We start from the raw sequence: 14,388 nt of genomic DNA, 5'->3' as shown, positions 1-14,388 counted from the left end.
GATCTTATTTGCATTTATCCTGTACAGTTCTTAACAAGGATGGTGTCATAGCACTATATACCTAAACAGACTTTTTTTATTTGTAGACCAGGCCCCAAAAAGCAACTGTTGGACTGTTAAAGCAAAGGTCAGAGGTCACCACTCCATCGCAGACCCAACCGATAAAACAGAGGGAAATTTTCATCAAAAGTCGCTTTGCCACATGCATCGATAGATTTTAGACGTAAGCTCTGCAATGACATGGTGCTGTGAAAAAAAAAATATTAGACCAGATTATACATTCCATGAATTACAGCTGGATCAGACAGAATCACCAGACTCATGTACATCTGAGCGTCTGTCTGGTCTTCTTTTTGAAATCTGTCGCCTTTCAAAGTTTGTCATATTCAGGACCATGATTTCCATTGGCTCCATCAGGAGCAGTTCAAAGCAGGCTTTGATGTCAGGGATACATCGCCGGCCCTGGGGTCATTCTAATAACATCCTGAGCTGATGGTCAGACTCTCCTCTCAGACGAGGATAAAGACCAGGACAAATTGACAGGCTCGCCGCTGCCGCCCCCATCATCACTGAGTTCACTGTTTCTTTCTAACTAGTATTACAACTACAGTGTGTTATCTGTTCTTATAGATACCTCACTTGGCCATCATCAACACAACAACATTGCTTGCTGTCACTGATGCAGTTTTGGGAACAAGGTCTGATCGACGTGAGGACTGGAACATGCAGGCGTATAAACCTGGCGAAGCTGCTGGTGCTGAGTGCCGGAGGAGAACCAGGCCACAGTTTGGTCCAGGACATGACAGCAGGTCTCCAGGGACACCTCACAGGTAAAAATATCTTTACTTCGTATATACTTGGTGAAGAGTTGCAATGGAAAACCTGACCAGACTGGGGACAGTCGGACAGAACAAGCCATCAAACTTCTTTCTGCACTACTGGCCACAAAGTGTGCCCTCACAGAAACATAGATTCTTTTGTTGTTCTGTCCTCAGAGAAACAGATTTGCTTCTGATGAGAACCTGGATGATGCTCCAGTAGCCTGCTTTTTTATCTCCTAATTACTCATGTATTTAATTTTCAATGACAAGGTGTTTCCAATGACCTCTAGTGCATTTCTCACATTACATTTGGAACAATTTGTATTAAACTTCCTTTGAATATGAAAATTCAAAGTTTTAAGCTGTGATGAAATGAAGACATTTCTGAAATCACTTATATATTTTGATGTTTGATTGGTTGTTGAAGCATAAAATCCTGCACAATGGCTCTTTGTATGTTTTTCACTCGTCAGCCTACATTGTTTCTATAGTGTGAACAAAGCCTCGAATCAGAGGAAAACGTTGAAGTGGATGTTTTTCTGGAGGAGCTGGTGCCTTTCAGTCAAGCACTTTCCTCAAACACAAGTGTCTGCTGGATTGATGAGAGACACACAAGGGCCAGGACTAAGTTGTACAACCCTGCCACCGACAAAAGAGACAAAAAGTAGCAGCGATCATCACGTCCCATTAGTGTGACACAGATATTTGCAAGGCAGATATGACAAACCAGCACATATAGTCATTAATGTGCATGAGCACATGCATACATAACAAAAACACATGTTGCTGCAGAATGTTTCTGTGTGTGAATCTATACTATGTCCTATGAACTGTCCTTTCTTGATTATTATTACTATTATTGTTATTTTTTGATGAGGAACACCATAGCTGCTTTGGGCCATATTGAAGGTCTGGGATAAACATGGTTTTGGTGTCATAGACAAAATTCAACACAGACATTTACTAAAACCAAAACCTAGTTAGCTTTGGTTGACTTCTACAAAAATACAAGTTCCAAAGAGATGTGAAACACTTGTTTTTATTAGAGATAAAGTCGAAACAAATATGATGAGGATGAACAAGTTTCATATGATAATTATTTACAAACAGTCAAATATAGACCGGGAACACAAACACAACCCAAAGGCGATTTCCTTTTTCTCTTTGGTAAAAGGACCCAGAAAGTAATCAAACTTGTGCACGGTATTGAATCGGTCGATTTTGGGTGTACAGTAGCTGGTGTTTGATTCAGCTGACTCAAGAAGATGTTGGCCAGGATCAAGTTGTGGGTGTAGTGAAAGGATGTGAGGGGGCGGTGGATCTGACAGATCCAAGAAAAAAAATCATTTGTTTTAAGAAAAAACATCACTTGAGTCAGACTGTGTATTCCAACTCCTCTTTCTATTAGACACAGATGAGTCCTAACGACCACGTACAGTTACCATTCACTCAGATCCACGTCTCTGCACATTAAACTCTCATCAAAGACAAAACAAAACTACAGAAGATGTGGTTTACAGTTCAGTGGCACATCACCCAACGCCATTTAAAATATAACCCATGTGCACATGCTTCAATTTTAATGGAGCTCGTACTTTAAGTTACAGTTAACACATCAGCATCTCACTCGTGTGTTAACTGCATTTAAAATAAAATTAATAATTTGCTTGTAGCCTTGATTTGTTGATTTGGGTTTTGTGTCTGGTCTCTGTCAGGCTGTGGCTCAGGAGATACAGAGTGTTGTCCATTAATCAGAGGGTTAGTGGTTTGATCCCCAGCTCCTTGAGTCTGCAATCTGAAGTGTCCTTGGGCACTGAACACCAAGTTGTCCCTGATGGCTGTACTGACAGTGTATGAATGTTTGATAGAAAAAGTGCTGCCTATAGTAGCACACGTGTGGGTGAATGTGACTTGTAGTGTAAAGTGCTTTGAGTGGTTGATAAGGCTGGAAAAGCTTGATATATAAAAACTGTCCTTTTACCATTTAATTTATGTTTGAACCCAAATTAAAATAATTGTAAAAGATCATTTGAGGAATCCGCCAGGGAATAAAATACCTTGTCTGCTCATTTGTAAAATGAAATGCAAAAGTATAACTGAGGTTAAATCAGTAAAGCTGCTTCTAATATTTTCAATTTGTGTTAAATCTTTTTCTTTTTTTCAAATTGAGGTTCATTCTTAATTTTGTCTTGACACAGACATAAAATCCTGAAACAAGAAAAACTGCACTTGAAACAGCTGATGTTCCCGATCGCTCCACAACAGCTTCTTGATTTAAAGCAGAGTAAATCGTGGAGGCTAAAAACTCAGACTAAGCAACTAAAGAAGGGATTTTCTTTATGCCGGGCGGAGAGTCAGACTGCATCTGTACAATTCTCTCCATATCTCAGGCCACCCTTTGGCACTGCACAGCACAGTGAGGTTCTTCAACCCTAAAGGGATCTTGACCCTGTTGATTTGGCAAACCATGCAGATGAGATGTTGCTAAGCACCCAGTCTCCCTCTGCCAGTGTAAAGGCCATGTGGGAATACTGTGGAGGGGCAGATAGCTGCAGTTTACTGCCATAGTCAGCTCGGTGTGTGTGTGTGTGTGTGTGCGTGTGTGCGTGCGTGCGTGCATGTGTGTGACTCTCTCTCTCTCTCTCCCTCCCTCCCTCTCTCTGCCTCCCTCAGTATTTTCCGGGCATTACTCCCTGGCTCTTGGGATTAAAGGGTGGTTTCCACAGGTCCTCAGTGTGTGACAAATCTCTTGATGGGGCCAAATCTCCAAAAGTCCTCTGAACTGTAAAGGTGCTTTAGGGGGATTTTACTTTTTTCCTCCTCCGCTACTCTAAGTAATTTACTGTAAATGCTTTGAAGGATGTTCGGAGTGTTATTAATGCTTCGAATGTGTTGCTGAATCACAGGAAACATTAATTTATTCATTTATTTTCTCCTTATATAACGTGTGTATCAACAGAATTTATTTCCAGAGCATCCCTCTCCCTGCAGCAGCTGACAAAGTTGAGATACAGCGTAGAAATAAGATGAATGGAGCGAGTGCTGGAGAAGAGTATGGGGCTCTCTGTGAATAAATAACTTCTGTCAGTGTGAGAAAACTAAAGTGACTGATTGTGAGCAGAAGACGAAGAATGAACGAGTGGGGGTTATCGCCTGTCGTCTGGAATTTCATCAGGAATACGCTGCTGTGTGTTGAACCCATAGACTGTGTATAAAGATGGACGACATGACGGCTCCCCAAAAGTGAAGCCAAAGAGTTTAGATCACCACCTGGTGCCCGGCTGCAGCATGAGTCATAAAACATGCCTCCTCCATGTTGGTGGATGGTACTTGGACCAGACTAAAATGTCAAATACATTCTTCTCAAAGATGATTTGTGTTATTTAAGGATTTCTTCATGCTTTTATTTTTCCTGTAAGTTTGCTTTTAATTACTCAAATGAGGCAATAAAAAATGGGGGAAACACAGATTAACAGATGAGACTGATTTGGGATTAGTTGAGCACATGTATCAGTGTGACTTCACTACCGTGACTCCAACCCCCAGTAGCCACTGAGAAGTATTTACATGACATCTGCGGCCCAAGATGGCATTTCCCGGATATTTTGGCTTAATTTCTGGATAGTGGGAGGAAGTGGAGATGTGTCATCCATCTTTATAAATGGTGTATGGAATAACAAAATTAATTAACAGTAACTTCAGAGAAACCCACGCACTGTGCATGACAGGAGCTGATGTTTGTAATCCTCTTTTTCTTTTAATGTTTTAATGTACAACAGGATGGACAAAGCTCAAGATTATTACAGTCAGGAATGAAATCTTACTGAGATATTTCCAGTACAGCTGTTGATAAACAGCAGAAAATCCATGACCATTTAAGCAAAAGCTATTAAAACAAGAATATGGGCTTCTCATTGTTTAGCGCTGACAGTCACACAGGGAAAAATCCATTATTAAAGGGCAGATATTTATTCCTCCACTAACAGCATAGCTTTAATAATGCAGCAATGCAGTGGAACCCAAAGACTCTTTGCATCCAGTGAAGGACTTGTGGATTTCTTCTTTTTTTTTTGCCGTCTAGTGAACACAGCTGAAGGCATCAGGATCATACTTGCTCTCCAAGGATTGTGATGGGTTGAGGGGGTCGGCCAACAGTAAACACAAAAGAAATTGCGATGCTTCATCATAACTTCTGGAACGGGTTAAACTTCATAAACTGATGATATAAAAGCGTGTGAGTGTATCCGAGGGAGTATTTTTCTGGCATCGAGTGGCCAGACTGATGATCAGAAAATGTAAGCTGGCAATTCTGCTGGAGTCCCATAAGAAATCTCGAATTAAGTCTTGGACTCCCTTTTACCTCTGTCAAACCATTTGTTTCAGTTGGATTGGAAAAAAAATACTGACTTTTTTTTTTTTATCAGCCATTAGATTTACTGAAATCATTTTTAATTCATAATTGTGGTTGAAAATGTGATATTATCATTCCTTTTACGATGCTATATTTCATATTTGTTTTTGTTTAGTTTGGTATTTAAAGATATTACAAATCAGCATGAAATGTTTCTTATTAGCAGTCCTCTTTCCAAACACACTGATTTTGCCATCAGCCTTGATGCCAAAATCAATCTCGTTCGACCATTGCATCAACAATGTAAGAGATATGAAATTGTGAGATATGGATTCTGCACTTTGGAAATGTTACAAACAACAACCCCCAAGATGCGTTTGTATTATAGAATTTCTATAATTTGATCTGCAATAACAAAGCAGCATTAATCCACTGGGACAAGTGAAAGGCATCAGTAATACTAAATCCTTTACAACAAAAGTTACCATGAAGTGAAACTTCCTGAGTGGCTGTGAGGGTGGTGTGGAAGAAGAAGGGGAACCAAAGCCATGTTCTGTTTACAATATAAGACTTATTATAGAAGCTTCTAAATCTGTTTTGACAGGTAGAACACTCGTGGGTCGACTGGTGCCATCTCGGATGCCAGCCAGAGGAGCATGAGAAAGAGATGGCACAGCTCCACAGTGCACTCCCCCAGAGAGCCTCAGACCTGTATTAGGTCTGCCTGTCGTTTTAGAATCAAAGGTTCACATGAAATCAAACTCGCTTTAATGTACCTATATATGTTCATTTATACATGTGGACTACAAAACAAAGCTATTTCAGAATAACACATTGTTCATCCTTTACATTATGTTTTGGTGTAATCAAAATATTCTGGGATGTGGTGTAATTTCACATTGATATCATTTTGGCGGAAGCTGCTAAATCTTGAGTGGGTGGAAAACTAATTTTGGAACAGACAAACTTTAGCTGCTGTTTGTTATTTTATTGCTCATGTGCTGTAACTCGCTCACAGAGTGAGGAAAGCTGCTCCAGATAAAGGACACACAAGAAGCAGATGCCTATTAATTTATGATCTGTGCAGCAGTCATGTCAACGGGGTGGCAGGAAATTGAATTAAATGATTTAAAGGAATTTAATCTCATAATGTTCAGAGGAAATGTCTGCTGTAAAGATAGAGCTTGTGCGTGTTTGGCGTTCATTATTGTATGTTATGTGCAGAAGGAGGAAAATTATCTCCCATCTGTTTCCATGTTTGTAGAGAAGAACTTGTCATAAAATGGGTAGATCTCTTTCTTCTTCCTCTTCCCTTCATCCTGGAGAGGCGGAGAGAGAAATCCTAATTGAGGGTGCAGTAGGTGTTTGGAGACGAGAGGTTGCGGCAGTATGAGGAAATTCAGTAGTTTTAATCCACTCATCCACCCAGGCAGTGACAGCAGGATTACAGCAGAGACTTTATAAAAGAAGGCAATTATGACGGCACATAGCAATACACTGCCCTATATTCAATTACCCTCTCTGGCACTTTTCAATTTTCTCTCATTAAGTGGATTAAGAAGAAACATGTTCTTCAAGTTTGGAAATGATTAAAAGTCTGAGGAGAGATGAGAGGCAGTGGAGGGGAGGCAACTCATTTCTGCTTATGATTAGTGTTTGCTGTAGGAATTTGTATTTGGTGCATCAAATTGATTTTGTTCCATGGCAGAGAAAATGGAGAAATGATCCATGTCGGGCCTGCACAGCCGAGAGGTTTGTTAATGATATTCTTTTATTGTCTTCTGTTGTTTTTCTCCTCCACCTCCATTTTGTGTGTACTCCACGTTACATTTGCCTGTTGTTCAGCTTTAATACAAACCTTGGAGGAACCGAACTGTGCTCTTTCAGTTTTTACTTTCCTATAGTATGTTATTGGTATTTTTGTCTATGTGAAAGATGTGCAAAGTTGAAAAGCCCAAAGTTCACAGTAAAGGGAGCTCCTCTCCCCGACAGAAAACCCTTCTGAATCTCCAGAAACACATCAGTAGTAGTCTGGCAAATACTTTATCATCATTGTAAAGTCATGTTACATATTCGCCCATATTTCCATAATGCACGCCATGCATCTCGTCTGGCACGCCCCCTCAAGAAGCCAGGAAAAGCAAGAATGGAAGTCGACATTTCCTACACACTCTAATGTCCTGGAAGAAATTGACCAATCGTATCAGAGAGGGCCAGAAGGCCAATCAGAGCAGACCTGAGGCCTTAAAGAAACAGGAACGAAAACCAAGAATTTCAGACAGAGACTGAAAAGAGGAGCAATAGACAGCATGAGGACAGTGATGCCTTTTCTGAACAATACAGCACGTAAACTTTTTTAATCAATAGCCCTAATACAAATCATGAATGTCTAAATGACCATAGTATGTCTCCTTTAATAGAACGATCCTGGAATAAGTGATTCAACATGAAGTCTGGGATGCAGTTGGCAGCATTCAACAGGGAACACAACATAAGTGATGGTAATAAAGTTTCCTGGCAAGAAAATTATCCTCAAGAGGGAAAATCCCTTAATAACTCCAGGCTAGGATTAGAGCCAAGTCTGTGTAATTTAGTTTATTTTAACACTGTGGCATTTAATCTATGGCTAAAATTCAGTTTATTATAATAGATAACAGAGATGTTTTAGTTTCAGCTAAGAGGCAGAAAGAATCCCTTTTTAGTAAAGCCAGAGAAAAAGGTAATTGTTTTGTATTTGAGATATGAATTCATATCTGTCCCGTACTGTAGAGGGGATCGACAATTTGTCTTAATTTCTGTCCCTCGTTTGCGGTGTACCATTCATTATCGGTCACGCCAACATCCCTGATGATGTCTCGGCCCGTCGACCCCTCCCATCCCTGTTTCCTCTCAGCAGAGGTCATCAGCCAATTATTTTACATTATCTGTCATCATCAGAGAGGATGGACCCGCCTGCGGTATTTGGTAGTGGCACAGCTCTCCCGCTCCGGCTGAGTGATCGATGTGCTCCTCTGCCTCCTGATGAAAGGGACTACCTTTGTTCTTGCCTGCAGCTCCAAACTTGTCCTGTTAAATCATCGTCTGGCCTCTGTCTCTGTTACTATTAGATACTGGTTTTCTCAGACAATGAGTCTGAACCCACAAGGGTCTCATACCTTCCTGTGATGGGCAAAACAGACAGTAGTTTCAGATGTCCTATCATGTCTCTTTAGAAATGCAGTGTTGTTCCCCCAAATGTGTGTTTGTTTAATAATCATTACATGAAGACTTATATATTTCTAATCATTTATAATGTTTCTATCAATGGTGTCAAGTGACCTTTCAGTGCCCATTTTGTATTTTGAATCAATTTTGTATTATTACCATATTTTACTTTGCATCAAATCATTTTTGGCAGATATGAGTGGAAAGGTTGGACATGGTTTCTATTCTGAGATGCTCACCACAGTTATTAGATTGGAGATATGAGTTAGATTTTCTGTTTGCTCCAACCAGTCTGATCATTCTCCTCTGACCTCTCATCAACAAGGTCTGTCTATCCTCCTGCCTCTCATCCTTCCATCCATCCATGACACGTCACCAGAGTATCCCAGGGCTCAATTATAGAAACAAAGATTCAGATTCAGACTTTTTATCCATCCCACAGAGGGGAAATTTCCTTATTGCAGTTGCATAAAGTACATTATAAACATCAGACAGAAACTGAGAGGGGCAGCAGTAGCTCAGGCCATAAAGATTTGGCTTGGGAACCAGAGGGTGGCCGACTCAAGTCCAGCATGGACCATAAGTATGGAAGGTGGACTGGTAGCTGGAGAGGTGTCAGTTCACCTCCTGGGCACTGCTGAGGTGCACTTGAGCAAGGCACCGTACCCCCCAATTGCTCACAGGGCACTTCTCCTTCGGGCTGCCCATCACTCTACCACTCTACCATCTCTCTCCAAAAATGTGGGTTAAACTGCATGTATAAAAAATGAAAAAGAAGTGTAAAGGAAGTTTAAGTTAAGTATTACATATAAATAGAGGAATTGCACACACAAAAAATAATTGTACTGAGAGATTACATTTCAAAAAAACAACCACTCACACGAACAATCACAAATCACAGTCACCAAATACCACATGTTCCCTAATATAATGAGAACTCTTAAAAAATATGATGAGTAATAAACTGAGAGGTTCATTGTGTAATACCTCTGACGGTCTCTAGGTCGCGCTACATTTTCTGCAGAGGATCAGTTTCTGAGTGTCCCTCGCCGCTTCCGGTCCGTCACGTCTCATCCCGGAAGATTTACATTTCTGCTCCTGACACGTAGCAGCCGCAAACAAGTTGGCAGCGCTGTGGACGGACTCGTCAACATCACAGGTAACTGTTGGTGTTCGTGTTGAGTCTAAGGCTCAAGGATTAAAGATAATCTGCACGATAAATATTTAAATATTACAGATGTTAGGGACAAAAATACAGGCCGGGGCTCAACTGCTGTTATTTAGCTAGCATTAGCTCACCAAGTAGCAACAGGGTTAACGGTACGTTAGCCACCCAGTGATTAGCAGTTTGTCTCGTGTTTTGATGAGATTCATGTTTTTTTCTCTAATTAGCTAGTTAGCCGACTTTATACTGATATCCTGCTAACACGTAATTATGTCCCTGTGTTGTGTGCAGCTACTTAAGTTAGCCTCTTTAGCTCACAGTTGTTTTTAAATCATGAGCTGACGTTTTCCTAACAACAGGAACTGGACAGTGGTTTGTGGTGAATACTGTCGCTTTCATGGGCGTTAACTTTAAAGTGTTGACGATCAAATGTTTAATAAAAGATAGGAACATCCGTCATGCAGCTTTAGTTAATGTGAGTGAAGCCAAACATTTGGTGACGGTCTTGTTTTCATGCCCATCGTGATTTAGAAATGTTAACTGGAAGGTTGTGTTGGGCTCCTGGTTTCAGCCTTAAAGCTGTTTCACCACCAGTGAAAACTACTCATTTATTTCATATCTATTAACATGTTTTGTTGATTTTGATATTTAGTAATGCCCTGTTAGATGGTGAAAACCAAGTCATCCTTCAGTCACCATCTGTTTGAGCTTTGGGGTGGAAATCAAATGTTTCAGGTTTGTGTGGCAGCCATCAGCAGATGCACGGGTAGAGGGAATAATGGATTCCATTTAGTATCAACACATTCTGGATGCAGATGGTCCATTTTCAATAAAGGCATTAAACAAGATGCAGCTCCTATGACTTCAACACAGAAGATGTGGATAGCAGATCTAAAAAAGTGCTTGTGTGCACGACAGTCTCAAACTATGTTTGGAATTGAAAGATTCAGCAAAGAGTCAGTGAATACTCCTTAGCTGGATACAGGAGTGTCAAAATGGTTGTGGTGAAGAACTGATTTAGCAGGGTTCTCTAACTTTTGCACATGCCACAAATGTTGTGTAATTTTGTATTTACTTTCCATTCGGCAGGAAAACTACAAAATACATAATTTGATGCCTCTGCCTACATCTAAATGTTAACTAAGTCACATTCTGTCTCTTGTAATGTTGTTTTGATCATAAAAATATAGTTGCTAAGTCCAATCATAACATGTCATATGTGTCTGTAGGCAATTTGACCTAATTTATCATGAAGCATAATTGTTCAACAGAACAGGATTTAGGATTTTAAAAATGTTATAGTCATTGCTTTAACAGGAAAGTAACAAGGTTGTCAGAGAGTGTGTCTTGTGTAGTAAATGTAAAGAGATTAGGAGACCTGACTTCAGTCTAACTATCCCAGCTGATCAGTTATCTTCCTGTTTCTTCCAGAGTGAGAGATGTCGGGGTTTGACAATTTAAACACAGACTTTTACCAGTCAAGCTACAGTGTAGAGGACCAAAACCAGGCCGGCTATGGCTACAGCAACAGCAACAATGAAAACCCCTACAACAAGTGAGTCAAATTTAGTCCTCCTTTCTCCATTCTCCCTCAACTCTTTTCTCCTCCAAGAGCAACACAGTTTCTCATTATTTGTGTGCTGTTTTAGCTGATAAAGACTTACTAAACACACAAAGTGTTGAGGTGAGTTTGAAAAAGACATCCAAGTTTGTAGTTAGGATGATTGTTTCATAAGAATAGGTCCAGATTTGTTAACTGAATGTCAACAAACTAGTTTTAAAATGTTAACGCTGCCTCACTGAGGATCATCATAGAGAAGCAAATGCAATTTAAGGTAGAAATTGTCGGTCTTTCTGTCAAAGAGTGTTATTGAGCAAAATTACTATGTGTCATCCAGGCCATACGGTCAGTATGACTACTCCCAGCCCATGGCCTACGCTTCCCCTGGGATGATGCAGCCTCAGCAGCCGTACACAGGACAAATCTTCCAGCCCTCACAGACCTACACTCCATCCCCAGCACAATCGATGTACAGCAGCAGCTTTGATGACGAGCCACCGCTGTTAGAAGGTAGGTGAACCACAACCTGGAGGGTCTGACCTCCTCATAGCTCTGTGGCTCTTACAGAGTTCCTCTGACTTTGCTTTTACTACTGTTTTTCTCACTGTCTATTGTTTTTGTAAACCGTGATAATATATTTTTATTTTTGACCAATTTTTTAACAGATTAAATCTTAATGTCATATGAAGCTACAGCTTCTCAAAAGTGAGAATTCACTTTATGTACCATGTTTTTACTCAAAGCTTTAAATAAACAAACGTTGATAAAAATTTGAATAAAATAAACTTTTACACATTTTTAAACTTACACACAAACCAACAACATACTAATTTAAAATAGAGAGAGATAATGGAAGCAATTTAATGACAATAAATTATATCAGTTTGCCCCATAAACTTACAATAGTAATAAATGGATCTAATAATAATAATCATGTATTTTGGAGACCATTGCAAGGCTTTAGTGTTTGTGTAGCAAATTAGTGGCAAATATTGTACTTCAAACTTTTTCAACTCAACTTTGTGGAATTATTATCTTCTACATTGTGTCTAATGTGTCATTTGTCTGCCTCTCTCTCAGAATTAGGAATCAACTTTGACCACATCTGGCAGAAGACTTTGACGGTGCTGCATCCAATGAAAGTAGCAGACGGCAGCATCATGAATGAGACGGACCTTGCGGGCCCCATGGTCTTCTGTTTGGCCTTCGGAGCAACACTCCTCCTGGTAAATAATTTGGTTAACATTAGTGAATGGTAATTTATTAAACTTGATTTGCTACTGCTACACATATACAATATATACACCCACCTGTACAGCTGTCAACATGCATGTGTATCCATTTATGTTTTTTTCCATTCACAGTCAGGAAAGATCCAGTTTGGCTATGTATACGGTATCAGCGCAATTGGCTGCCTTGGCATGTACTGCCTACTCAACCTTATGAGTATGACCGGCGTCTCCTTCGGCTGTGTGGCCAGCGTGCTGGGATACTGCCTCCTCCCCATGATCCTCCTCTCCAGCTTTGCAGTCCTCCTTTCTTTACAGTGAGTACACAGTGTTGATATAACCTGTACATGAAGCTAGGGATTTTCTGTGTATAGACACAACTCAAGACACTGTCTAGTAGTATAAAAAACCGAGCTAAAATGTTATTGTACTGGATAGAGAGTACAAGTTAATGATTGAAGGTAAACCAATATTTTTTCATCTTCCACATTCATTGCAATTGTATAAATGCTTCTTAACTGCAGGTAATTGTTGCTGTAACCAAAGGTAACTTCCTGCTTCTTCTTTGTCTCCTCTCTAGGGGCATGGTGGGTATAATTTTAACAGCAGCAATCATTGGCTGGTGCAGCCTCTCAGCCTCAAAGATCTTCATCTCGGCGTTGGCCATGGATGGGCAGCAGCTGTTGGTGGCTTACCCCTGCGCTCTCTTATACGGGGTCTTTGCGCTCATCTCTGTCTTCTAAAGAAAATCATTGAATAACTGTTGAAAATAACTGCTCTCCAGTTTCTGTCATATCAGTCTAATTAGCGTAGTTATTGTCTAATTACAGTGTTATAACAGAAAAGAGGAGCTGCTGTTTAAAATGGCACAAAGAGTTTTTTTTCTTTTATGAGACTCCACCTCTCACAGCGTTCCAACTTGACCATGTGCAGGCTGCAGTGTCGTCACACCCATTGTCTACTTTCCAGCTTGCTTCCTTCATGCATCTTAAAGGAGAGGGCTGTCAAATAGACCTGGTGAAGAATAATTCTCCTCTGCGCACCACGTTGGGCCTTAAATGGCCTATTACAGTCGGATCATTTTAAGGACATGAATGGGAAGGAAGTGAGCATGTACTTCACACAATGGGAACCTGAGAATTTAATTTGGGCACAAATGGGGAAAAGGTTCTCAGTTTCCGGACAGATGACAACCCTCAGCAAACCCCGCTGGTTTATTTGAAGCCAGTGGAAACGCCATGTATAATGATTTCTGCTAAAGTGTTTTTGAACCATTTCTTTCAAGTAAATTCTACAACTGCAGGACTAAGGGAAGCATTCACATCTATTCTCTGCAAGATTTCAGCGCCTCTCTCTACTTCTCCACCCAGAAAGGATGGAGGGAAAAAATGGGGTGTCTCCACCTCAGTATCTGCTTTTCTCTCGGACTGAGGAGCCATGAATCCCAACATGTGCTCATCACAGCAGCAACCTGATCTTTGATCTTTGCTTTATCATCGCATGTAACGTCTTATTGCATTCTCTAGAGATTCATTCGAGTTTCGATGCCTTTCAGGAAGACAGAAGTACAGATTGCACATGAACCTCATTCTAATTCCCAGAACCAAACAAAATTGAAAATATATTCAGAACGAATAGTTTGAGAGAGACTGCTAATGTCCATGTTGACATATAGCGTGTCTATAGTTTGCACCCTTCGGTTCTTAAATCTTTATTATAGCTTCAGCTCGCATTGTATGCTTTGATGTGTCATCTGTCGATCGTGTCTTCTCATGTACATTAAAGTTGTCTTTGAAGGTTTTCTGCCGTGTGATGTTGAATGGTACAGTCTATGGTTGAGCAGTGGCGTAGCCTCTCTGAGACTTAACCATGGGTTTTATTTAGTCTCTAGACCCGCAGTGCTCGCAGTGTGGCAGAAGAAAGGCCCATGTGCACAGGACGAAGTGGGTGATAATTAAAAATGACAACCTGGGGACATTCTGTCAAAGCTGACTGGTAGATCAAAGAAATAGTCTGCATGCTTTTTAATCATTTTTTAATAATTAAGTTATTGCTTT

General features: G+C 40.3%; 1 protein-coding gene across 1 annotated transcript; it reads left to right on the top strand.

The window, feature by feature from the left end:
- Positions 1 to 9,403: 9,403 nt before the first annotated feature.
- On the top strand, positions 9,404 to 14,131 carry yipf5 (Yip1 domain family, member 5). The gene is made up of 6 exons (XM_020097319.2): positions 9,404 to 9,535; positions 10,973 to 11,096; positions 11,440 to 11,612; positions 12,183 to 12,328; positions 12,467 to 12,648; positions 12,912 to 14,131. The coding sequence occupies exons 2-6, from the start codon at positions 10,981 to 10,983 to the stop codon at positions 13,072 to 13,074; spliced, it is 780 nt and encodes a 259-aa protein (XP_019952878.1). The 5' UTR covers positions 9,404 to 9,535; positions 10,973 to 10,980; the 3' UTR covers positions 13,075 to 14,131.
- The last annotated feature ends 257 nt before the right edge of the window (positions 14,132 to 14,388 follow it).

The sequence above is a fragment of the Paralichthys olivaceus genome, chromosome 15 (genome assembly GCF_024713975.1).
Source record: "Paralichthys olivaceus isolate ysfri-2021 chromosome 15, ASM2471397v2, whole genome shotgun sequence".
Lineage (NCBI taxonomy): Eukaryota > Metazoa > Chordata > Actinopteri > Pleuronectiformes > Paralichthyidae > Paralichthys > Paralichthys olivaceus.
This window is presented reverse-complemented; position numbering and strand designations above follow the sequence as displayed.

Excerpts from the sequence above, each read along its gene's own strand:
- yipf5 (XM_020097319.2), top strand. The coding sequence starts at position 10,981 with ATGTCGGGGTTTGACAATTTAAACACAGACTTTTACCAGTCAAGCTAC. Across the intron at positions 11,613-12,182 it reads CGAGCCACCGCTGTTAGAAG|AATTAGGAATCAACTTTGAC; the intron begins GTAGGTGAACCA and ends CCTCTCTCTCAG. Across the intron at positions 12,649-12,911 it reads GCAGTCCTCCTTTCTTTACA|GGGCATGGTGGGTATAATTT; the intron begins GTGAGTACACAG and ends TCTCCTCTCTAG.